The sequence below is a fragment of the Trematomus bernacchii genome, unplaced genomic scaffold (genome assembly GCF_902827165.1).
Source record: "Trematomus bernacchii unplaced genomic scaffold, fTreBer1.1, whole genome shotgun sequence".
NCBI lineage: Eukaryota > Metazoa > Chordata > Actinopteri > Perciformes > Nototheniidae > Trematomus > Trematomus bernacchii.
The window spans coordinates 250,115-276,292 of NW_022987695.1; the positions used below are offsets into that span (position 1 = coordinate 250,115).

At 40.7% G+C, this 26,178-nt stretch overlaps 1 protein-coding gene across 5 annotated transcripts; it reads left to right on the plus strand.

Annotated features, from left to right (window-relative positions):
* The first annotated feature begins 1,630 nt into the window (after positions 1 to 1,630).
* On the plus strand, positions 1,631 to 25,747 carry LOC117489247. 5 transcript variants are annotated; one of them, XM_034138438.1, is made up of 9 exons: positions 1,631 to 1,753; positions 1,943 to 1,971; positions 3,625 to 3,816; positions 4,579 to 4,781; positions 5,162 to 5,180; positions 6,852 to 6,954; positions 7,717 to 7,732; positions 9,787 to 9,816; positions 16,281 to 16,665. In XM_034138438.1, the coding sequence occupies exons 1-9, from the start codon at positions 1,716 to 1,718 to the stop codon at positions 16,425 to 16,427; spliced, it is 777 nt and encodes a 258-aa protein (XP_033994329.1). In that variant the 5' UTR covers positions 1,631 to 1,715; the 3' UTR covers positions 16,428 to 16,665. The 5 variants fall into 5 exon arrangements, with proteins under 5 accessions (XP_033994329.1, XP_033994328.1, XP_033994331.1 ...); XM_034138437.1 differs by having other exon boundaries at positions 1,663 to 1,828; XM_034138440.1 differs by lacking the exon at positions 16,281 to 16,665 and adding an exon at positions 25,553 to 25,747 and having other exon boundaries at positions 1,664 to 1,828.
* Positions 25,748 to 26,178: the final 431 nt, after the last annotated feature.

Genomic DNA, 26,178 nt, shown 5'->3' on the forward strand with positions numbered 1-26,178 from the left:
TCTCATTGTGGATGAACATGTTTCCAGGGCCGTCCCTGGCCAACATGAGGCCCCACGCAAAGATATATGATGAGGCCCTCTGTTTCGCGGGCGTCGACGGGGACGGGGACGGACGGGGACGGGGGTGCTAGTGGAGCCTGGCAGTGGCGAAACCGTGCCGCGCCACACTAATTGCGCCAGTCTGCGTGATCGGCCTGTAGGGAGGCACGGCCCTGATCTCACGTATCTACTATAATGCATAGCTGATTGTGTTTTATATATAAAATATGAATCTGCAAGGAATTTAAAAACGAGTATTATCTGATACATGTAATTGAAGCAACACAATGTTTGCCCTTGAGATGTAATGCACAGGAAGTAAAGGCTGATCAAATGGAAATATTTAAGTTGTAGGAGTTTACGAGCAGACTTTGAATGCAGCATTAGGGGGGGCGTGTCCTCCTGACAGCCTGCCTCTGAGAGCTGATAGGCTGCATCAGGGGAGTGGGATATAAGTAGACATTTAATACAAATAATGAAAAGCTTAAAATGAAATCAAGTTTGAGGGTCAAGCTGTAAGACTGAGTAGGTTTAAATGTAAAAGGACAAATAATTAAAGTTGCATTTTTATATATTTATGTATTATTACATTAAACACGATTTAATTCCTGTACATTATTTAATTGTACTTTCTGTGTTTAGCTCATCTTATTCTATTTTACATGTATATAGTTGACCTTTGATTATAATGATTGATCTTTAAAGTGTTCTCAAAGCTGGTCAAGGTGCAGCTAGTTTGAATGACTTTGTATACTGCAGGGTAGCTTGTGAATTTACTCCAGGTGGAACTAAAGTCTGATTTAACACTTGATTAGATTTCACATCATTCATCCAGATCTGTAAAGTAACTAAAAGTATTAAATACATGTAGTGGAGTACAAGTACAAAGTAGCATAAAGGGAAATATTCAAGTACAAGTATCTCAAAGTTGTACTTAAGTACTGTACTTTAGTACATCTACTAGTTACTTCCCTCTTCTGCTACTTTGTACTTTTACTCCACTACATGTATTTAATACCTTTAGTTACTTTACAGATGTGGATGAATGATGTGAAATATAATCAAGTGTTAAATCAGACTTTAGTTCCACCTGGAGTAAATTCACAAGCTACCCTGCAGTATACAAAGTCATTCAAACTAGCTGCACCTTGACCAGCTTTGATAGCACCTTATCTCTGAGTACTTCTACTTTTACTCAAGTACAATATCTGAGTATTTCTACTTGAACTCAATATCTGAGTACTTCTTTAACTCAAGATCTGAGTACTTCTACTTTTACTCAAGTACAAGATCTGAGTACTTCTACTCTAACTCAAATACAAGATGTGACTACTTCTACTTTTACTCAAGAACAAGATCTAGGAAACCCTGCAGAAAGCAGCTTAACACAGAGTAGAGGGAACATTACAGTGTGGTATTTCACAAAATTCAACCTATAAACACACAGATCAGATGGACACAGACTATAATATTTGTAATTGTCCATAAATACCAAACAGATGAAAGTCTATAATCACTTTGGGAGTAGGCCTACTTCTACTTTAACTCAAGTACAAGACCTGAGTACTTCCCACCTCTGTCACATGTTATGAGAGGAGACACAGTGTCTCCTCTTCCTGCAGCGGTCACCAGAGAGCACGTAGCCGCAGAAAGGGAAAGTGAAAGAGCAGAGCAACATGCAAGAGCCAGGCCAGATAAACTATCAGTCTGTTCAGTAAGTACTCTTCTTTTAAGGCTGCTGCATATCTACCATGAAACTGGGTAACTCTGGAGATTATACAATTCTAAGGTAATTTTAATTAAGTCTCATGGACCAACGCACGCTTTTTTAAGAGACAGAGAAGAGTGTTTGTGACGCATGGTTGAAGTGTGTGTACTAAAGGTTTCCATTTATCTTCCTCAGAAACATGGACTACCAGGGACAGACAAAGGGTAAGAAGTGTCTTTAGAAATGAACTACATGTACACATTTACTCATCATTTTTGCAACTTTGTACACATTTCAGAGGTGGCCTATTTTTTTACGACATTTGTAATGACTTTACAGATTACAATTCGTCCTTCCTGTCTAAAGAAAAGCATGTGTCTGACTTTACATGTCAATTTATCCGCGTCAAATGTAAGGATTAGCAGGATATACAGCCTGTGTTATATAACAGTAACACCCTAAGAGGGGCCATTTTACTGCACGATGAATACTTTCACTTTCAAAATTCAAAGCTCCGTTGGTGCTAATACTCACACACAGCTTTAAATATACGACTTTAATTTAGTTTCAGGGTGTGGGCACTTTAACTTGAAGGACCTATGTGTAGAACAGGGCGGAATTATTGTCAGAAATGGAATATAATATTTACACAATCACATGATTATGAAGAAGGTTGTGCTTTTATCTTGCTGGACTAAACTTATAACCATCATAACGTTGTGCTTGCTACGAAGCTTCTCCCCAATATTCATAATTCCAATGGAAACCCTCAATTGGCTTTTTTTTAGGCTTTTTTCTTCTAGGTTGGCATCGAAACATGATACTAATTCTTGCAGATCATAGTTGTAATCTGCATTTTCACCACTAGATGTCACTAAAGCTAAACACTGGTCCTTTATGTCAGTGGTTCCCAACCAGGTGCTTGAGGGTATTGCAGGGGATAGGAAGAAAGATTAGGGATTGAAATATACAGTATTTCCACACAAAAAAACATTTTAAAATCAATTTTCATAAGCCTGGTGTCCCGCCCCCAGAACTATCAAAGCTTATGAAACACAAGCAAGTGTCAAGTGTCTCAATAAAAGCTCTTAACATAGATGTTGAAACTGCTAGAAGTGAGTCTTAATATTATTATTTTTCACTCACAATAAGTGTAAATGTCAAGTTTAAATGCATTTGTATTAAGGGTGAGGTATACAAGTGATTTTCATCTAAGGAGCAGTTGGGTTAAATACAATAACAAAACGTTTAACATTACATTTTTAAATTCTTTATTTCTACCCTTTTAATTTCTCTTATGTGCAACGCCTTGTCTTTTATGTTGCTGCCACGCAAACATCTCCCAAATTGGGATCAAGAGAGTACATCTTATCTTATTTAATCACAGATAACAGTGATTCTTATAGAATAGTGACCAGCACAAGGGGAACACGAGACAAAAAAGTTCGCTTTAAGTGAACAAAATAAGTACTTTTCCACCATGGTGTTCTTTCAAGACTGCAATATTCCAGTATTATAGACACTACACTACATTTAGTCATTAAAATAAAGCTTCTTCACTAATATTTCTGATACTTTTTTAATGGTTTAATGGATAAAATGCAGTGAGATAGGAGTTGGTTGTTGTGATAAACCAACATACACCTTTACAACTGGATCTCTGGTCGTTAATAATGACAGAGAGGTCAAGAACAAAAGCAAGCATATTGGTCCGTTATATTATGGGAAGATGTGAAAACTTCACTTCTGTATTTTTGCAATGGAGTCTGGTGGCTTTTGAAACTTTAAGTCACACTTTTGGACACGGTTCTTCTGCATCTGGGTTTGTGGTATGAATCTAAACAAAATTACTCAAAACAAATCTTCTCTGTGTTTAGTGCTGGGGAGGAAATTCCATGTCTCCGTGGCAGGATGTACCAACGGTGCTCATCAGACCTATGTTAATGACCTCAAAGGGATGGGTCAAATCGAGGTGATCTCTCCTGAACAAAGTGACTACTTGGTGCTTTTCTGTCCCATCGCGTCTCGAGTTGGAACAGACATCGGAGAGGCAATGGACAAAATCCCAGGTAGGAAATGTCTAGGACGATGATTGGCCGATTTCCCACTGGTTATTCAAAGGTACACAGGGAAATGTTAAAAAACGTTGTGTTATCTGTTAGAAAAATCTCACTCGTCACCGGCTTGAGCTTCAATATCAGGATCCATGTATTTATTATCCTCTCAGGAATGGAAGTAGTCAAAACAAAAAGAGAATTTGTTGGTATTTTTGTCAAAATTCTGACTTTTGGTCAAAATCTCAAAATTCTGACTTTTTCTCAAAAATCTCAAATTTTGACTTTTTTTCCAAAATTCTGACTTTTTCTCAAAATCTCAAAATTCTGACTTTTCTCAAAATGTTAATAATCACTGGTCACCGGCTTGAGCTTCAATCTCAGGATCCATGTATTTGTGATCCTCTCCAGAATGGAAGTAGTCATCACATACAGAGCATCAACTAGTTCCTGAACAGTGTCCTTCACATGCTGATATCCAAGAGAGGGAGTTACACAGTCACAAGATGGAGGAATATAAAGCTGTATTCAATGTTTAGTTCAGATTAGCTCCACGTCAGAAATGATCATGCTTGTCATATGTCTATCTCCATAGAGGCTGAATCATCATGTTAATCACATAGCTATCATATGCCTCAAACAGTCCTGATGCTCTTCTAGGTAATCATACATCCTGTCATGTTCACAGCTACAGTTGGGAAACCTTTGTTATCATGTGTACTCTGATATTGGAAGAGTACCTTCAGTATTTTCCCAACATTATCTCTGTGCTCACAGGTGGGAAACCAATCTTTCTGGTGGTGATGCATCACACCTACGACAAAGATCATTTTGTGCCTGAAAGCAGGAGACTCGTGGAAAACCCGAATGTCATCGTCACCGTAGACGTTCTGTTCCATCAGAGCAAAATGCTGATCTGCAACCGCAATGACACGGCCTGGTTTCAGGTCAAGGATGTTCTTGGAGTTTCCCCTGCACAGGTAATCCATATCACACACAATCAATGTGAAGAGAACTGATCATGTGACTTTAGAGGGTTAGTTTGGATGTTTAGAAGTGGGGTTGTATGAGGTGTTTATCTATAGGCATTGTATCAGTTACAGTAGATGGCGGAGCGCACCCCAAAAAAGGGAAACCCAACGGAAATAATGAAAGATAATTCTAAGTGTACGGTATATTTGGAATATCTTCAGTGCTTAACCTTGCCATAAGCTCTAACTATACCTTATAAATACCTCAATAAACCCCAACCAATAACATTCAAACTATCCCTTCAAGAGGTTAGGAATCATTGCTGTGGTTTACCTCTGAATGGATGAATTTCTTCTGAATGACACTCGTTTTTTTTCTTCTCTTTCAGGTCTTCAGCTGGCGACCTTGTAAGTATGGCTTTAATAATAACCTTCTATTTTCAGATGACAGTTTTCCAATATCTACATTAATAAGCCATTGCCATGTGAAAACCTTCTGTCTATAGTGGCTGTGAAGTGATATTTACCTAGTAGTACTCACGTGTAAAAAAGAAGAAGCTATTAGGAGGTTGAAACCGGTGTTTTTTAAAGTTAGAATCCATTTAGTAACATATTATATCATAATACCCAAAATATCCTAATTCGTATTTTCTTAAGAAGCTGCAAATCATTTTGTATCTTGACGCTGAACTGCAGATCAACAATTGATAAAACTAAACTAATGAATGTTGCTCACTCTAGGATCAAATTCTAAACGTGCCGTACAGTTATTTGACTATTATATGATGCTAACGATTAGCTGGTTTAAAAACCCCAACAAAAAGCAATGTGGGTAGGTGTGTTGAAACGTAGTGTGGTGACTATTGCCACTCAATATCACAGAGGGAATGGCTGAACTGGGTAAACTAGTTGGACGCGTGTGATCTCCATTGCTTTCAACACCATTTATTTTCCAACAAACACGGTCAAAAAACTGTTTGCTCTTCCCAATCCCAGATCACCCACCTGAACCAGGGACATCAATTATATCCTGTGGCCCCATTACGCCATCTAGTGTTCAAAATATAACAAATAACATATGTTTATGGTTATTTAGGATCCCCGTTAGCTTTTGCTCTTGAAGAAAGCTACTCTTCCTGGGGTCCGACACTTAAAACAATACAACAATAATACTCAACACAACAACATTCAAGACATAAGTCCTGACATCATTAACAACATCACACACATCATGAACAATCTCATCCACTTTCAACATCAAACTCAGCCAAGGATGAGTGCACAAGACACCCACCAGTACAAAGCATGACATTATATTAAATTAGGGTTCACAGTTCACAAGGGGTACATGCTCATTAGTAGATGGCACTCCAATCTCTTCTTGAAAGAGGCTCTGGACTCTATGTCAGCAAGGTAGTTTGGCAATGAGTTCCATTGTAGCTCTCTAAGTCACAGAAGAGTTCAGAAGATGTGTCCTGGGTTTAGGTGCCAGTAGATGGCCTGATGTAGCTTGTCTAGTCTGATGGTCATGCTCGTCTCTTGTGTAAACTATTTGATCATAATTGGACATTTTCCAATTTTTCATTTCTCAACCGGAAGCCATGATAGATTTCTATGCATAACTCCAATATGAGTGTAATGGCTGCAACACGTAGTATAGATTCAAGATTCAAGGGTTTTATTATCACGTGCACAGCAGCTACAGTGTAGTTATGGCAATGCAAAGCTTAGGTTCCTCCTAGGGTTTTATGAAATGACACGTTAACTTCTATTTGTTCTTGAAATGACTCATATTCTTCATTATATGATATTTTAAGATTGAGGTACTATAGTTTTACTTTTCCCTTCTGGCAACGCTGGTGGTGACCATCTTTTGTATCGGAAATGTAACTCCAAGCAAGATGCCAACCAGACTTTAAAAAATACATATATATATTGAAAATAACTGAATGGACAAATGGCCAAAGCTGTAAAAAAAGAGTATTTTATTTCCTTTGTAATAAGAAAAAACCCATGTGATCTAATTCATGTTGTGTTTGCTGTTGATGAGATGACTGATTGATCTTTTCTTTCTTTCAGTCTGGATGAAATACCGAAAGATGATTATTATTATAATAATTGTTTTTGCAGTTGTTGTAGTAATCATTGTGTCCGTGGAAGCGTCGGTGCCGCATACACAGAAGTAAGAAGACCTCAGGGGTTTATTATTCCAATAAATGCATTTTGAAGGGACTAAAGTGCATGTGCAATGCATGTGCAATCAACAGGAAATGAAGGATGCTATTAAACTATTAACATAGATGCTTTTGAGCTGAAGCTTTGGATCACTGATGTTTTATCTAAGGTGCATTAGAGAAGAATAGATGGAAGAATAACAAACCTGCTTTAAGTAAATGACACTTACAAATTCACACAAGATTCAAGTTAAACTTATAAGACAAACCTGCCATTCGTTGAAAAGTGTTTAAAGTCTACTCTCCAGTATTATTGATAAAGTTCCTCCTGTCCAAATTGACACGGCCTGGTTTCAGGTCAAGGATGTTCTTTTGGTTTCCCCTGGACCGGTAATCCATTTCACACACAATCAGTGTGAAGAGAACTGATCATGTGACTTTAAAGGGCTAGTTTGGATGTTTAGAAGTGGGGTTGTATGAGGTGTTTATCTATAGGCATTGTATCAGTTACAGTAGATGGCGGAGCGCACCCCAAAAAAGGGAAACCCAACGTAAATAATGAAAGATAATTCTAAGTGTACGGTATATTTGGAATATCTTCAGTGCTTAACCTTGCCATAAGCTCTAACTATACCTTATAAATACCTCAATAAACCCCAACCAATAACATTCAAACTATCCCTTCAAGAGGTTAGGAATCATTGCTGTGGTTTACCTCTGAATGGATGAATTTCTTCTGAATGACACTCGTTTTTTTTCTTCTCTTTCAGGCCATCAGCCAATATTGTAAGTATGGCTTTAATAATAACGTGCCGTACAGTTATTTGACTATTATATGATGCTTGTTCTACGACATTAAATACATCAGCAGTGACCCCACTGGTGATTTTTGAAGAGTTGACGTGTCTGAAAAACGATGGTTGTTAACAAGTGGCTGAATAGGACTACAGAAGTTGTGGAGGCCGTTTTACGTCATTACGCCGAACACGTGAACACTCCTCTAAGTTTGTTTGCCCTGTTCTGCTTGAAAGCAAGTACCTGCCTCCTGCAAACTGTTCAAACAAACGCTTCAACTTGTACCATTTTGAATCTGTATTTTTGAATATGGATCTTAAGTTGGCGTGACGTCGGCAAAATGCTAACTCACTTCTGGGTTTTAGGACTCGTCACTGCACCACTCTATTAGCTGGTTTAAAAACCCCAACAAAAAGCAATGTGGGTAGGTGTGTTGAACACGTAGTGTGGTGACTATTGCCACTCAATATCACAGAGGGAATGGCTGAACTGGGTAAACTAGTTGGACGCGTGTGATCTCCATTGCTTTCAATACCATTCATTTTCCAACAAACACGGTCAAAAAACTGTTTGCTCTTCCCAGTCCCAGATCACCCACCTGAACCAGGGACATCAATTATATCCTGTGGCCCCATTACGCCATCTAGTGTTCAAAATATAACAAATAACATATGTTTATTTTTAACGGAGGCGTGTGGTGCAGTGGGTTGTGCGTTGGTGCATGTCGTTGTGTCCCTGAGACACTTCACCCCAAATTGCTCCTGTGGGGATTGGCCACAGTATTGAGTAAGTAAGTCGCTTTGGATAAAAGTGTCTAACAAGTGACATGTAATCTATGTTTATTTAGGATCCCCGTTAGCTTTTGCTCTTGACAAAAGCTACTCTTCCTGGGGTCCGACACTTAAAACAATACAACAATAATACTCAACACAACAACATTCAAGACATAAGTCCTGACATCATTAACAACATCACACACATCATGAACAATCTCATCCACTTTCAACATCAAACTCAGCCAAGGATGAGTGCACAAGACACCCACCAGTACAAAGCATGACATTATATTAAATTAGGGTTCACAGTTCACAAGGGGTACATGGTCATTAGTAGATGGCACTCCAATCTCTTCTTGAAAGAGGCTCTGGACTCTATGTCAGCAAGGTAGTTTGGCAATGAGTTCCATTGTAGCTCTCTAAGTCACAGAAGAGTTCAGAAGATGTGTCCTGGGTTTAGGTGCCAGTAGATGGCCTGATGTAGCTTGTCTCGTCTTATGGTCATGCTCGTCTCTTGTGTAAACTATTTGATCATAATTGGACATTTTCCAATTTTTCATTTCTCAACCAGAAGCCATGATAGATTTCTATGCATAACTCCAATATGAGTGTAATGGCTGCAACACGTAGTATAGATTCAAGATTTAAGGGTTTTATTATCACGTGCACAGCAGCTACAGTGTAGCTATGGCAATGCAAAGCTTAGGTTCCTCCAACAATGCAACATATTATATATACAGGACATAAGACAAAAAAATATATATAATAAAAAACTTGAAATAGTGCAAATGAAACGGAGTACAATCAATTTGAATAAAATAGTGCAGGTGAAAGAAGAGAATGTAAGGTTAAACATTGTACAGAGAAATGCAATTAACTATAACTACTAACATATAGTTAATACCTATGGGTTTTATGAAATGGCACGTTAACTTCTATTTGTTCTTGAAATGACTCATGAAGACGTCATATTCTTCATTATATGATATTTTAAGATTGAGGTACTACAGTTTTACTAACGCTGGTGGTGGCCATCATTTGTATCGGAAAAGTAGGAACATGTGATTCCTAGCAAGATGCCAACCAGGCTTTAAAAAAAAAAAAGTATATTGAAAATGACTGAATGGACAAATGGCCAAAGCTGTAAAAAAACAGATTGTAAAAAAGTGTATTTTATTTCCTTTATAATAAGAAAAAACCCATGTGATCTAAATCATGTTGTGCTTGCTGTTGATATGAGATGACTGATTGATCTTTTCTTTCTTTCAGACATCGGAGAGGCAATGGACAAAATCTCAGGTAGGAAATGTCTAGGACGATGATTGGCCGATTTCCCACTGGTACAGGGAAATGTTTAAAAAAACGTTGTGTTATCTGTTAGAAAAATCTCTTGAGCTTCAATATCAGGATCCATGTATTTATTATCCTCTCAAGAATGGAGGTAGTCAAAACAAAAAAAGAGAATTTGTTGGTATTTTTGTCAAAATCTCAAAATTCTGACTTTTTCAAAATTCTGACTTTTTCTCAAAATCTCAAAATTATGACTTTTTCTCAAAAATCTCAAAATTATGACTTTTTCTCAAAATGTTAATAATCACTGGTCACCGGCTTGAGCTTCAATCTCAGGATCCATGTGTTTGTGATCCTCTCAAGAATGGAAGTAGTCATCACATACAGAGCATCAACTAGTTCCTGAACAGGGGGGGGGGGGGTGCTAGGTGGAGCCTCGCAGTGGCGAAACCGTGCCGCGCCACACTAATTGCGCCAGTCTGCGTGATCGGCCTGTAGGGAGGCACGGCCCTGATCTCACGTATCTACTATAATGCATAGCTGATTGTGTTTTATATATAAAATATGAATCTGCAAGGAATTTAAAAACAAGTATTATCTGATACATGTAATTGAAGCAACACAATGTTTGCCCCTGAGATATAATGCACAGGAAGTAAAGGCTGATCAAATGGAAATATTTAAGTTGTAGGAGTTTACGAGCAGACTTTGAATGCAGCATTAGGGGGGGCGCGTCCTTCTAGGTTGGCATTGAAACATGATACTAATTCTTGCAGCACTTAGTTGCAATCTGCATTTTCACCACTGGATGTCACTAAAGCTGGTCCTTTAAGTCAGTGGTTCCCAACCCTAGAGGTGCTTGAGGGTATTGCAGGGGATAGGAAGAAAGATTAGGGGTGCAATATACAGTATTTCCTCACAACAACAAAAAAATTAAAATCATTCATAAGCTTTTCTTAAGAAGCTGCAAATCAATTTGTATCTTGACGCTGAACTGCAGATCAACAATTGATAAAACTAAACTAATGAATGTTGCTCACTCTAGGATCAAATTCTAAACGTGCCGTACAGTTATTTGACTATTATATGATGCTAATGATTAGCTGGTTTAAAAACCCCAACAAAAAGCAATGTGGGTAGGTGTGTTGAAACGTAGTGTGGTGACTATTGCCACTCAATATCACAGAGGGAATGGCTGAACTGGGTAAACTAGTTGGACGCGTGTGATCTCCATTGCTTTCAATACCATTTATTTTCCAACAAACACGGTCAAAAAACAGTTTGCTCTTCCCAGTCCCAGATCACCCACCTGTACCAGGGACATCAATTATATCCTGTGGCCCCATTACGCCATCTAGTGTTCAAAATATAACAAATAACATATGTTTATGTTTATCTTTAACGGAGGCGTGTGGTGCAGTGGGTTGTGCGTTGGTGCATGTCGTTGTGTCCTTGAGACACTTCACCCCAAATTGCTCCTGTGGGGATTGGCCACAGTATTGAGTATGTAAGTCGCTTTGGATAAAAGCGTCTAACAAGTGACATGTAATGTATGTTTATTTAGGATCCCCGTTAGCTTTTGCTCTTGACAAAAGCTACTCTTCCTGGGGTCCGACACTTAAAACAATACAACAATACTACTCAACACAACAACATTCAAGACATACAGTAAGTCCTGACATCATTAACAACATCACACACATCATGAACAATCTCATCCACTTTCAACATCAAACTCAGCCAAGGATGAGTGCACAAGACACCCACCAGTACAAAGCATGAAATTAAATTAAATTAGGGTTTACAGTTCACAAGGGGTACATGCTCATTAGTAGATGGCACTTCAATCTCTTCTTGAAAGAGGCTCTGGACTCTATGTCAGCAAGGTAGTTTGGCAATGAGTTCCATTGTAGCTCTCTAATACCCCTTTCACACCGGCGCTTTTCCAGCTCCTGCTAGGAGCTAGAGCCTGAAAAGCGCCGGTTTTTTCCTGTTCACAACCGCAGCGGCGGCGCGTCATAGCTCCGGAATGCGGTTCACTTCCAGCTCCAAAAAATTGGCGGTCCAGAGGCAAGAGCTTCGGAGCTATGACGCGGCGTCGCTTACGTCTCTTACGTCGAGGCGTGCAGGAAACCTTACTTTGACCATCCGTTCGCTGTTATTGATCATTGTGGAGATACATTGGCTATACAGGTTGTCATGTCCGACTATCAGAAGTAGAATCATAATGAGAAATACGCCGGTAAAATGTGCCTATAGGAAACGGCTTAGCAAGTAGTCAGTTTAGCTTCGGTTGCTATGCTAACATCACCCATGTTATACCAGAGAAACTTTCATAACAGCGTTGTGATGCCAAACAGCGTCAATTCAGACTGACACACATTCACTTAAGGGGAACTGGGGATATGTATCAGCTGCTTGTGTGACAGTCAGACAGTGAATATTTTAGAGCCGTGTGAGCTAACCCGGAGCTAACGGGAAAATAAACTCCCGTGGAAGAGCAGCCAGCACTGCAGCGGTCGGTAAATGCCGCTGAAACACATTAATAAACAATGAACCACGGCACTCTGGAGAAAAGTATAAGGTTGGAGAAGTCGTTATTTAATTTAATCTGGCTTCGTATGATTAAAAGCAACACGATCATCGACCCGATGCAGTCCCCGGCCCGTTGTTGTTGTGGGAGAAAATCAGCGACGTAAACTGTGACGTCATGACGCAGCAGCGGCAGCTCTGGGCAGTGTGAAGAGAGCGGGAGCTGAAAAGGGAAACGGGAGCTGAACCAGAAAAGCTCTCGCGAGGAGCTAGAAAGTGAAAAGCGCCGGTGTGAAAGCCGCATAAGTCACAGAAGAGTTCAGAAGATGTGTCCTGGGTGTAGGTGCCAGTAGATGGCCTGATGTAGCTTGTCTAGTCTTATGGTCATGCTCGTCTCTTGTGTAAAATATTTGATCATAAAAATACAGTCTTTTTTTGCCAAATTGGACATTTCTGAGAAAAGTGATAACACCAGATTGCAGACGTTTCTCAACCAGAAGCCATGATAGATTTCTATGCATAACTCCAATATGAGTGTAATGGCTGCAACACGTAGTATAGATTCAAGATTCAAGGGTTTTATTATCACATGCACAGCAGCTACAGTGTAGTTATGGCAATGCAAATCTTAGGTTCCTCCAACAATGCAACATATTATATATACAGGACATAAGACAAAAAAATATATATAATAAAAAACTTGAAATAGTGCAAATGAAACAGAGTACAATCAATTTTAATAAAATAGTGCAGGTGAAAGAAGAGAATGTAAGGTTAAACATTGTACAGAGAAATGCAATTAACTGTAACTACTAACATATAGTTAATACCTATGGGTTTTATGAAATGGCACGTTAACTTCTATTTGTTCTTGAAATGACTCATGAAGACGTCATATTCTTCATTATATGATATTTTAAGATTGAGGTACTACAGTTTTACTTACGCTGGTGGTGGCCATCATTTGTATCGGAAAAGTAGGAACATGTGATTCCTAGCAAGATGCCAACCAGGCTTTAAAAAAAAAAAAAGTATATTGAAAATGACTGAATGGACAAATGGCCAAAGCTGTAAACAAACAGATTGTAAAAAAGTGTATTTTATTTCCTTTGTAATAAGAAAAAACCCATGTGATCTAAATCATGTTGTGCTTGCTGTTGATATGAGATGATCATGCGGCTTTCACACCGGCGCTTTTCACTTTCTAGCTCCTCGCGAGAGCTTTTCTGGTTCAGCTCCCGTTTCCCTTTTCAGCTCCCGCTCTGTTCACACCGCTCACCAATATGGTCTAGCTGCGGCCGCGGCCAGTACACGACACTACACGACACGCCCACTACACGACACGCCCACCTGACACGACACTACGGTGGCTGAGAGACATTACCGTACATGGCAGATTAAAAGCGAATTGCAAATGTTATTGTAGCATTTTAAGCAACTATTAGGCAAATAAATGAATAACCTAGTCTATCCGTTTGAGACACAACAGTATAACTTTCAACCCAAATCATTTTGTCAACAAACGGTGGTTTAGTAAACTTTTTTTTAATATATAAAATAGGTATTAATGAGATAATCTATTGATTATGTTTGTCTAACTGCTACACATGTATTTTATACATAAATGTAGATATTTGTGAACATCTAAATATAGTTGTTAAAGGTTTTAAGATATACATAATCACATCATGGGGTCATTAAGGAACAAATTAGGAGGGCCAGTCAGGCCACTAATGAGCTTATTATTACATGTATTATTATTACTTTATAAATTAAAAGTACTAGGGGTCTATTACAAAACCTTTGAAGGAATCGCATCAATTAAAATAAATGTATGGCAAGTATGATCAAATTAACATAATGTCAAGATATAGCCAATAGACAATCAACATGCTTTGAATATAAAGGAAGAAGAACAATAAACAGATGAACATTTAGGTTTTATGTGTAAATTGTGAACAAACCATCTTAATACATCTGGCAGTCTAAGACAGCAAACTAAGCTTCTTTAACTGCTGCTAGAACACAGTTTTACCATGGGGTATTTCTAACAAGACCAAAAAGATATACAAGGCTTCCAAAACAGAAGAAACCAACTCAATACAGTATTTTAATTTCCTTCAAAACGACAAAAGCACTAATAAAAACCAAATAACAATAACATAAAGGAAAAGTAATTGAAGTGGTTTGCCTGTTGTAAATACCTTGGTATCTGGCTTGATGATTGTCTCTTCTCTTGCATTCGGTCATACCCCCCTTCCCATACTATTATCGGTTAAAATTGGCCGGTGTCTTTTGCACAGTGATATTTCTGGAACCCCTTATCCCATTTTGATGGTTGACATCTCATTTGAACAGTCAAAGCCAGAATGACAGCAGGGGTGAATTTCATTTTATAATTTTGCAATAAGTCAAAGATATGTTTTCTGTATATTATAAAAATACTTGTCATGTAGGCATACTGGAGATGGGAAGGCTTTAGTCAGTGTCGTAGCTGAGATTCTTACCGTTCCAATGATGTATTAATAATAACTTGGATTTATATAGCGCCTTTCATGAGACCCAAGGTCGCTTTAAAAAGAACAGGAGTAGAAACAAACATAACAAAAGGCAGTCAGACGAACAGTTACTTCTTACCCTGTCTCTGTCCCTGGCCGTCCATGTTTTGGCGCAGTTCCACTACAGCGCGGAGCTCGCTTTAAGCGTGCCGTGTCGTGCCGTGCCCGTTTTTGGTTGCGCTTCCACTAGGCCTAGTTCCGGCCCGGCCCGGCCCGGGCCACTTTTTCACGTCTTTTCTGGCCCGAGAAAATTGTGGTTCTATCGAGGCCAACAAACAGGGCTGAGTCGGGCTGAGTCGGGCTGAGTATGCTAAACTAGAGAGAGGAGCGCTGGCAAGGGGCTACAACTACAACAAGATGGACATATTTGACCGTGATTTAATTGTAATACACGTTTCAAAATGATGCCGAAGTAACAACATACTGATACCGGTTAGTAAAAACCATGAATTAATGCTTTGTCAAGTCTGCAGACAGACGGCAGGCGAAAAACCTTTTAAAATGGGTGTTTTTCTAGATGGAGATTGGCTAAGCTAACGCAGTATATGCTCCGACCGTCCACACTCACAACAACGGCCTATACAGACATACATAAAGCAGCGACTGTATTCACCATGACACAGGCAGTCTGTGGTGTGTACTTGTTTAACTTTTGTCTAGTTTCTGAACATATATAAGGAGCTGTGAGCTCTGAGTGCTAACAGCTAACGGCTGTGTTGTGTTTCTGGAGTTCTCATTGAAGATGACGTCACGGCTCCGCCTACACTGCGTTACTATTGTAACTACCCCAGTTCCTAAACTGTAATGGAAGCGCAGCATGAAGTGAGTCGGCCCTGTTAAGGCCAAGCCGTACCGAGCCGTACCGAGCGTGGCCGAGGCCGACCGTGTAGTGGAAATGTGCCATTAGACAGACAAAACAAATAGATTTGGGGCCAAAGACCTTGGCAGACTTGAGGGCCCTTTTGAAGGCGGCAAGCGTGGGGATGTTGCAGATCTCCGCAGGGAGAGCGTCCCAGAGAGTGGGGGCTGCCATACTGAAGGCTCTGTCCCCGAAGGATCGCAGGTTGGTGCGGGGGGCCAGAGTCTGAAGACCGCAGGTTCCGGGGTAGGGCATGTGGGAATTGTATTGATTTAATACAAGCAAGCCAGTGTTTTCATTGTGTACTTTCAACTACAGTATATGGTCCGGCAAGTTCAGCATTCACTGTGATGAATATACAATAAGACACTGATACCGTTTTCCTCAATGAACATTTATTGAACAGAACATCATGTGAAAAATGTTCCTTTTTAGTTGTAGGCTACAAAAATAACATGTTGTGGTTTTGCGCTTTGACATCAAAATGTTGGGGGCTGTGGAAATATTGTGCCATGTTGCTGCAGCAGCCGGAGCCATCACTGGAGCGGGCCGTCGGAGCCATCACTGGAGCGGCCGTCGGAGCCATCACTGGAGCGGCCGTCTGGGCCATCACTGGAGGCGGTCGTCGGGGGCCATCACTGGAGGAGTCGTCGGGGCCATCACTGGAGTAGTCGTTGTGGTTGCTGGGGCCCGCCGCCAACGTAGTTGGATGTTCAGTGCAGCAGTTTTTAAAGTGACTAATAAACATCTCCTTTCTCCCAATGATTCTTGGGCAAAAGCCACAGTGATAATGGCTGCTGGCCACACATTTGAGATGGCATTTATAAACATTATAACCTAAAAAGAGACAGAAAGTGGTTTAGAGGATTCTAGAAACAAACCAACATGAATTTCTTGTAAATATGCAATTTGAAAACAAGGTGTTTGTGCGAGAGCAATAAATAATCATGTCACCAACAATAATATTTTTGCCTATAAACTGAATTTTTGCAGATTGAATGTGTGATTATGCTTATATTGTGCCTACCCCCAAATAAGGATACTTTTCCAGCATTATTAACACTTCATAACCTGAATATAAATCAAATTTTTAATGTTCAATTATAATTCAAAATTAATTTACACCAAGGATGTCCTGGGGCACAGAAATAACACATTTATCCATAATGTGTGAGGCATTAAACACATCTAACAAGTAACATGTAATGTAATGTGATGAAGTATACAATGATCATATAGGATTATAGATGTACTTACCTCCATATTTCACAAGTGCCCTCTGGTGGCTCTGCAAATGAGCCATCAGACCAGGGTATGACCCGGTCCTTTCACAAAATGGACACTGGAAGGTGTCCGAGTCCAATTTGTTGAGCTCTGGGCGTGCTCCATCACGGAGTGTTGTGTTGTTTGTCTATAGGTGAATAAAATAGAATACAATTTCAGTGACTTTAATATTGGAAATAGTTAACTTCTTAAACAAGCAGCAATGGACTGGCCTGTATAATCCTATGGGACAAAGCTGGTCATACTTCCTCACTTTCAGAAGGTAACCCTTTAACTGCCAGCGCCACCATTTGGTAGAGCACATTTTGTGTCTTGATATCTTGTTGGAAAAAAAAAAAGTTTAACTCCATCTGATTCAGCCAGCTCTACCCTTTTGGTTGACATGTTATGCACAAAACAACCTCTAGATGTCACTGTGGTTCGAACAGAAAGCCCTTCAGCTAGTTTAAATCTTTATATATACAGTCTATGGTTTAAATGTCAGGCCTACAGCATGGCCACAAACCCCATCTAAAAACAGAGGCCTGATTGCATCCACCTGGGTTACTTGGCTCTACCCAATAACTATATATCATTTAACTTTAAACCACACTTAAAATAATAATATAATTATACATATGTGCATGTCAGTATAGCAGCTAATACATGTTTGTTTTTTTTTAAACATTTCAAATGTGAAAGACACCTTCAATGAATATTTAAAACGTACACAAAATCAGATTCTTGTAAAAATGCGAGTACATGCATTGTTCCATCTGTCAAGCTAAAATATATACATATATCTTAGCTCTTAGCTTGACATGCTAACTGAACGACGTTCAGTTAGCATATATGCTAACTGAACATCGAGCATGTCAAGCTAAGAGCTAAGATATATATATATATATATGTATTCCATTTAGGGCTGTCAAGTTAACGCGTTAATAACGCGTTAACGCAAAAAAAAATTAACGCCACTAATTATTTTAACGCGATTAACGCATGTGTATTTTTTGTCCTCGACCGCCCCGTAGTTTCAGAGCGCATCGAGTTTAAAATACCATCTACAAGCTGATGCTGACAGCCCCGCTCCTGCCACATTTCCACGCTCACCGGCAGGCCCGGACTGGCCATCGGGAGGACCGGGACGGTGTGTGTATGTGTGGCGCGACTCGCGCGAGCGAGGCACACCTTACGTGTTGTTGTTGTTAGCATCTGGTGCTAGCTAGCTGCGCTAACGGATATAAGGAGCTGTTTCAATGACATTTCGCCGACAACTGCGCCGAGCACTTGACTTTATGCAGGTAGCCAGACAGTGGGACATTGTACGAAAAGTCAGCACACTCAACATGCAACATGATTGCAGCTCCCGTTCAAGCATATATGCCTTGAGCTGCACATAGCTCCAACGATCCATCACAGTGTGTCTCTCTCCACACACACACACACACACACACACACACACACACACACACACACACACACACACACACACACCACACACACACACACACACACACACACACCACACACACACACACACACACACACCACACACACACACACACACACACACACACACACACACACACACACACACACACACACACACTGTATTATTGTATGAGAGAGGTTCCAGGTTGAATTGAGGCGAATATTTGTAATGTTCAGAGGTTGTTGTGTTTAATATTCATGAGAATATTTGTCATTGTTCAAATGATAATAAACAAACATATAAAGCATATTTGTCCACTCATATCTTGATAAGAGTATTCAAAACTTGAAAAATATCCCTCTAAGGTACAGATAAAAAATGTGCGATTAATTTGCGATTAATCGCGATTAACTATGGACAATCATGCGATTAATCGCGATTAAATATTTTAATCGACTGACAGCCCTAATTCCATTCCTTTACATTTAATATTTAAAATACAAATTAGCAAAATAAACACAATTACACTGCGCCTGTACTCGGTGCGCCATATTGTTTGTCTGTTCTCTGTAAACCTCATGTCTCCTTAAATATCCTTGCGTCAGCGTCAGTGTCGTCAATTCGCTTTTAATCTGCCACGTACGGTAATGTCTCTCAGCCACCGTAGTGTCGTGTCAGGTGGGCGTGTCGTGTAGTGGGCGTGTCGTGTAGTGTCGTGTACTGGCCGCGGCCGCAGCTAGACCCTTCTCCCGCTCACACCGCTCAAGAGCCGGGATGGTACTGCGTCATTGCCTCATCGTTTGCGTCATGACGTAACCGTTTACGTGCCTGCTTCCTAAAACCCAAACCGCGCGGAAATCACAACAACAATGGCCGATTGTATGAAGCGCTGTTCGCTGTGGTTATCCTCTTACGAGACGAAATGGAAGGCATCGGACGACTTTTCAAGGGACGACTTTACTTGGAACTTTACAAACATCACATGCGAAATACAAGACTTCTTTGTGGTCTTCAGGGTCTACTTCAACAACGATTCCGTAGGAAACGGGAGGTAAATATACATCCTATTCGATGACAAGAAGACAAGAAGAAGAAGGAGCTGACGTTAGATCTGCATTGATGGAGTATTTCAACATGGGGGACCACTAATATTACTGCAGTTAAAACCTGATCTATTTTGTATCATGCCTCTTACAATAAAATCACTGGATCAGACTTGAATTGTGTTTTCTTTTGTATACAAATCACAGAATGTAAACAGATAAACAGGTATGAACAATATTCTTATAAAATAGTGCATACCCAAAAGGTTTAGACCAGAGGCCTGTACTACGAAGCTGGTTCAATTTAACCTGGATATGTTGGAGTTAGCCGGTTGGCGTAATCCAAAACATACGCGCTGGCGCTAAACTGTACTACGACGCTGGATATCAAGTGGATCGCTCAAGCCGCCGTGTCCTATCTAGTTAGGTGCGCGTTCACATGAAAAGGGGTGGTATTTGGAGCATTCGACCAATCTCAAACACGGAGAAGCGTACTGACAGCGATACTTCCTGAATGAAAAGTGAACTTTAATATTAGTCAAATATGAGGACATTAAACTTTAAACATCCATGACTTAAACACTTTACCCAGGATAAAAAAGCCACATAGCTGCACCTGCAAGGTGAATACAGCTGGTAAAAGAAAAAGTGTTTGAATGCGTACATTAACAGGTTTATGAAATCACTGCCCCGTCCAAGACACGAGTGGATCTGACTTTAATTAGGAGAATTTGACTCGAGTGTTTCGTCAATTTAATGTGTTGCTTAAAATAATACTTCTGCATACAGTATGTGACACTGTGAGTGTTGCACGGCCAGATACGGCTCAAGAAGCTGACTCAAATAAGGAAATATATGATACATTATGATGTGATATGATATGAATGATAATGGGACACATCTACGTCTGCACTCACAGTGCCGCGGACTGTACTTAATGTTACTCTGATCCGGTTACTTATGTCGTGGCAGATATTTAAGTAAGCTTTCTTAACGCTAATGTTATAATAGTCAGATTGCTCTGAAGATGGGAGGGGATATTCTATTAATTTTCACGTTCACACAGTCAGTTGATTTTGGCCGGTCGTCTTTCCTGCAACGGCAGTTAAACTGTATTTCCTTCTCCTCCTGTCATATGAATTGATCGCTTTAAACTCCGCACACGGAGCTCTGATTGGTCAGCAGGCAGTGCTTTCACTGAGTTGATCTCTTAGCCTTCCACCTAACCTGCTCCGGAGCAGGTTGCCGCTCAGCATAAGTTACCATGGAAATCTAGCCTGCTAAAAAGAGAACCAAGCGTCGTAGGACCGGAAAGCCCGAGATTTTCCTGAATTTAGCTGGCTAAGCGAAAATCCAGCTTCGTAGTACAGGCCTCTGGGGTCTCCAACCTTTCTTCACCTGAGAGCTACATTTATTGACATAGTAGTCATAGGTTGAATTAAGCTACTTTTGTAAACATGTGAAATTGCAATCCCCAAAGCTTATCAAAAATCAATACTTCTCATTAAGGTCAAAGACAACGACAATTTCTCACATTATTATGGCCCACATACAGTAAGTACATCACTGAAAATTCACATAAATGTCCAAGAGAAAAATAAAATGTTATAAGACTTGACTTATGTTTATTTTACATACAAATCAAAGAATGTATGAACAATATTCTTATAAAAATAGTGCATACCCAAAAGGTTAGACCAGGGGTCTCCAACCTTTCTTCACCTGAGAGCTACATTTATTAAGCTACTTTTGTAAACGTGTGAAATTGCAATACCCAAAGCGTATCAAAATAAAAATAAAATGTGTGTGAGTGTGTGCAGTCACCTGAGCTGCTGTGCAGATACAGCTGTGCTCAACATTCATCAGGGATTGGTCGCTCTCTCTTTGGATGTGTTATGAACAATTTAGTGCTAACCTCAGCTTTATGTCATTACATTTGTGCTGGGTAAGGGCACAGTACATTTGAGTTTGTTTCCTTCACTTAGATTTATGTCGTATTTTATATCCTAACTTCTTTCTAAAGAGAAATAGGAATAAAATAAATGGTGTGCCTTGCTCCAGCTTGACAATGACACATTTATTTTAGATAACACAGGTAACGATTCCATTTAGCATCATTTTGTTTAAAGAATGCATGGCAGAATCAGACTTAGCATACAAGTAGTCATACTTGTCATCTACCACTGTTTTAGTTCAGTGTTTTATCATAGTGACATTAGCTAGTTTGCAGTGGATCACTGAAAAAATAAATGTAATAAGACAATGACTTTTGAGTTATGTTTATTTTACATACAAATCAAAGAATCAGAAGTATGGACAATATTTGTACTGTATATTATATAATAGAGTATTTAAAAAATAATGTATACAAAGTATTCACAAAAAAGTGTGGAGAACATACGGTATATACTATAACTAAGTGTATTTAAAAAAGAATGTATACAAGTATTCACAAAAAAGTGTGGAGAACATACTGTATATATTATATAACTAAGTGTATTTAAAAATTATGTACACAAAAGGGGCATGAACAATGGAGATACAAAAATAATGTCATTGTTTGCTGTTGGCCTCCATCACCTTCACCATCCTGTCTAACAAGCCAAGCATGTGGCTGTCATGCTCGGCCTTTGCGATTCTGGCGAGTCCGTCGATCCGGCTCTGCTCGATTCTGCTCTGCTCTGTGACGTTGAAGATCCGTAGGAACTCGCATTGCCGTTCTGCACCTCCTGAAGCATCGCCCGGCTATGCTCCAGTAGCTCTTCGTCCCTGGCTTCACTCCTCTCCATTAACGGGACAAGGCCAGATGACGAATCCCGCTTCCTTTTAAACTACAAAGGGAAAAAATAATAATGAGGTCAACACCGTGTTCATGGCATTCTATGAGGTGTAAATTATATACTGTGTAATGAAATGTTTTATTGTTATTATGGCTGCAGTTGCATAACTTCAACAACTACTACAATGACAATGCCATGATAAATGGCAACAGGGAACAGTATTACCATTATGAACACTGTAAACCTTACCCTGTTTGTTACGGCCCACTGGCTGGGTTAGGGTCACCAGAGATTCCTGGGAAGAGCTGCTTGTTGTGGCAAGAGACCCAAGCATGGTGCACGGGCGAGCTACAACGCCGAAGGTGGTGGTGGTTCCGACTCACTGCACTCCAAACGAGATATGCCTGTAAACACAATATAAACACAATGAACAAAAGTAGCCCTTCAACAAATCATACATCGTTAGTGAGAAGAAAGAAGATACATTGGAGGCGTTCGCTGTCTTTGCCATGGGATCCTTTGTTTATTATTGTTAGCATTAGCATGCTAGCGCATGGGTGCCCACCCGGTAGCTGTAGTAGGTAAACTTTAGCTATTATTGCCAGGTCTGTCTTAGCTTACATGGTTTAGTTTATGTTGTAAAACAAAAAGGCACAAATAAACACAAATCAGTAATGCATAACTCAACCAGCATTAAATGACTCGCCCTCCAACCCAATTGACGAGAGATAGATAGATAGATAGATCGTACTTTATTGATCCCAAATTGGGAAATTGTTTTTGTTACAGCAGCATAAAAGGCATTTTACAATAAAACAAAATATACAAGAATAGAAATTAAAATAAAATAAAATATAAAATAAAATATAAAATATACATGTCAAAATACAAAATAGAAAATATACATACAGATATTATATATATATATATATACAAATATATATATATTCAAAATATATGGAATTATGGAGTATTAAATATGAAACAGATTATGTGTGAGTAAAATGTACAAGGTGGTTTAATTTCTAGAGAAACTATGGAGCAGAGAGTTCTCTTCCAGCCAGAGGTGATTTATTGTACAGTGTTATTGCAGTGGGCAGGAATGTTTTCCAGTATCTGTCCTTGTGGCAGGGGAGCTGCAGCAGTCTGTTGGAGAAGGAGCTCCTCTGACTGTCCAGCTGCAGGTGGAGAGGATGGCTGGGGTTATCCATAATGGACAACAGCCTGTTCAGTGTCCTCCTCTCCACCACAGCTTCAAAGGGTTCCAGCTTGATGCCGATGACTGACCCAGCTTTCCTGATCAGTTTATTGATCCTGCTGGTGTCACCGGCTCTGATGCTGCCCCCCCAGCAGACTGCAGCAAAGAAGAGTGCACTAGCCACCACAGACTGATAGAAGATCTCCAGCATCTTACTGCATACGTTGAAGGATCTCAGCTTCCTCAGAAAATAGAGTCTGCTCATCCCCTTCTTGTACACAGCGTCAGTGTTGATCCTCCAGTTCAGCCCATTGTCTAAGTGCACTCCCAGGTACTTGTAGACCTCCACAACTGCCACATCCTCTCCCAGAATGCACAGGGGCAGAGGAGGAGATGTCCTCTTCCTCCTGAAATCAATGACCATCTCTCTGGTCTTGGCCACATTCAAAAGCAGATGATTTCTTCCAGTCCACTCAACAAAATCACCCACCAGCGCTCTGTACTCCTCCTCCCGTCCATCCCTTATACCCTACCACTGCAGAGTCATCCGAAAACTTCTGCAGATGGCATGACTCTGAGTTGTATAGAAAGTCAGAGGTGTATAAGGTGAACAGGAAAGGAGACAGCACAGTCCCCTGTGGGGCTCCAATACTACCAACCACCACATCAGACAGCACACTGCCCAGCCGGACGTACTGTGGTCTGTCCGTGAGGTAGTTAGTAATCCAGGAGATGGTGGACGAGTTTACCCTCATAGCCTGCAGCTTGTCACTCAGTAGCCGAGGCTGGATCGTGTTGAATGCACTGGAGAAATCAAAAAAGGTGATTCTCACAGTGCAACCCGATCCATTCAGGTATGAGTGAGCACGCTGCAGCAGGTAAATAATGGCATCGTCCACCCCCAGGTGAGGCTGGTAGGCAAATTGCAGAGGGTCAAGGAATGATCTCACCTGCGGTCTGAGATGGGCCAAGACCAGTCTCTCAAGCACCTTCATCACATGAGATGTGAGTGCTACAGGGCGATAGTCATTGAGCCCAGAAGGAGTTGTCTTTTTAGGGACCGGAACAACGCATGATGTCTTCCACAGCACCGGGATGGTCTCCAGGTGCAGGCTCAGGTTGAATATATACAGGAGAACAGGAGCCAGCTGGCGTGCACAGGTCCTCAGGACCCTGGGGCTGATACCATCAGGGCCAGCAGCCTTGCCTTGGTGGAGTTTTTCCATCTGACTCTGGACCTGTCCTGTGCTCACAGTGAAGCGGGGGGGGGGGGGCTTGATGGCAGGGGGGATAGAGGGGGGGGGGGTCTGAGGCAAGATGAGCAGAGAGGGGGGGGGGGTCAGCGGCAATGTGAGCAGAGGGGGGGTGCAGAAGCCAGGCTGGGTGGTGGAGGAGAGGTGTGAAGTGTAGGTGGTGAGCAGAGGGGGGATGTTGACGCCAGGCTGAGAGGAGGAGGTGAGGTGAGAAGAGGAAGTGGAGGAGACAGCAGCGGGCGGAGAGCTAAACCTATTGAAGAAGGTGTTCAGCTCGTTGGCCCTCTCCAGGGTGCCCACAGTCAGTCTGTCTCTCCCTTTGAAGACAAAGCGAATTCACGGTGCATCCCACACCACTCGTCGGTCTGTCTCCGAGGACCGAGTTTAGCAAGTCAAAATGTGGACTTGTTTTCGTACGACCGCTGCCACTCCGTCCGAGCTCTTTCTTTTGGTCCCGATAATCCTTTTGTGTTTTGAGGTCTTCCATCGTTGTGTACAAACTGGATAAAATGCAGGCATTTTGTTGTTGTTCAGGAGGTTGACCCCGCCCATGCCCCTGCCCCCGCCTCCGCCTCGACGGACGTAAGAGAGACGTAAGCGACGCCGCGTCATAGCTCCAAAGCTCTTGCCTCTGGACCGACAACTTTTTGGAGCTGGAAGTGAACCGCATTCCGGAGCTATGACGCGCCGCCGCCGTGTGTGAACAGGAAAAAACCGGCGCTTTTCAGGCTCTAGCTCCCAGCAGGAGCTGGAAAAGCGCCGGTGTGAAAGGGGCATGATGCCCCTTTCACACCGGCGTGCCATTTCATCTTTTTCTTTTTCAGACATCGGAGAGAAAATGGACAAAATCTCAGGTAGGAAATGTCTAGGACGATGATTGGCCGATTTCCCACTGGTACACAGGGAAATGTTTAAAAAAACGTTGTGTTATCTGTTAGAAAAATGTCTTGAGCTTCAATATCAGGATCCATGTATTTATTATCCTCTCAAGAATGGAGGTAGTCAAAACAAAAAAAGAGAATTTGTTGGTATTTTTGTCAAAATCTCAAAATTCTGACATTTTCAAAATTCTGACTTTTTTCTCAAAATTCTGACTTTTTCTCAAAATTCTGACTTTTTCTCAAAATCTCAAAATTATGACTTTTTCTCAAAAATCTCAAAATTATGACTTTTCTCAAAAATCTCAAAATTATGACTTTTTCTCAAAATGTTAATAATCACTGGTCACCGGCTTGAGCTTCAATCTCAGGATACATGTGTTTGTGATCCTCTCAAGAATGGAAGTAGTCATCACATACAGAGCATCACCTAGTTCCTGAACAGGGGGGGGGGGGGGTGCGAGGTGGAGCCTCGCAGTGGCGAAACCGTGCCGCGCCACACTAATGCGCCAGTCTGCGTGATCGGCCTGTAGGGAGGCACGGCCCTGATCTCACGTATCTACTATAATGCA

What these genes read in the sequence shown, in the direction of transcription:
- LOC117489247 (XM_034138438.1), top strand. Translation starts at nt 1,716, where the DNA reads ATGCAAGAGCCAGGCCAGATAAACTATCAGTCTGTTCA. An exon ending in CTACCAGGGACAGACAAAGG is followed by an intron (nt 1,972 to 3,624) that starts GTAAGAAGTGTC and finishes CTCTGTGTTTAG; the next exon opens with TGCTGGGGAGGAAATTCCAT. An exon ending in GGCAATGGACAAAATCCCAG is followed by an intron (nt 3,817 to 4,578) that starts GTAGGAAATGTC and finishes CTGTGCTCACAG; the next exon opens with GTGGGAAACCAATCTTTCTG.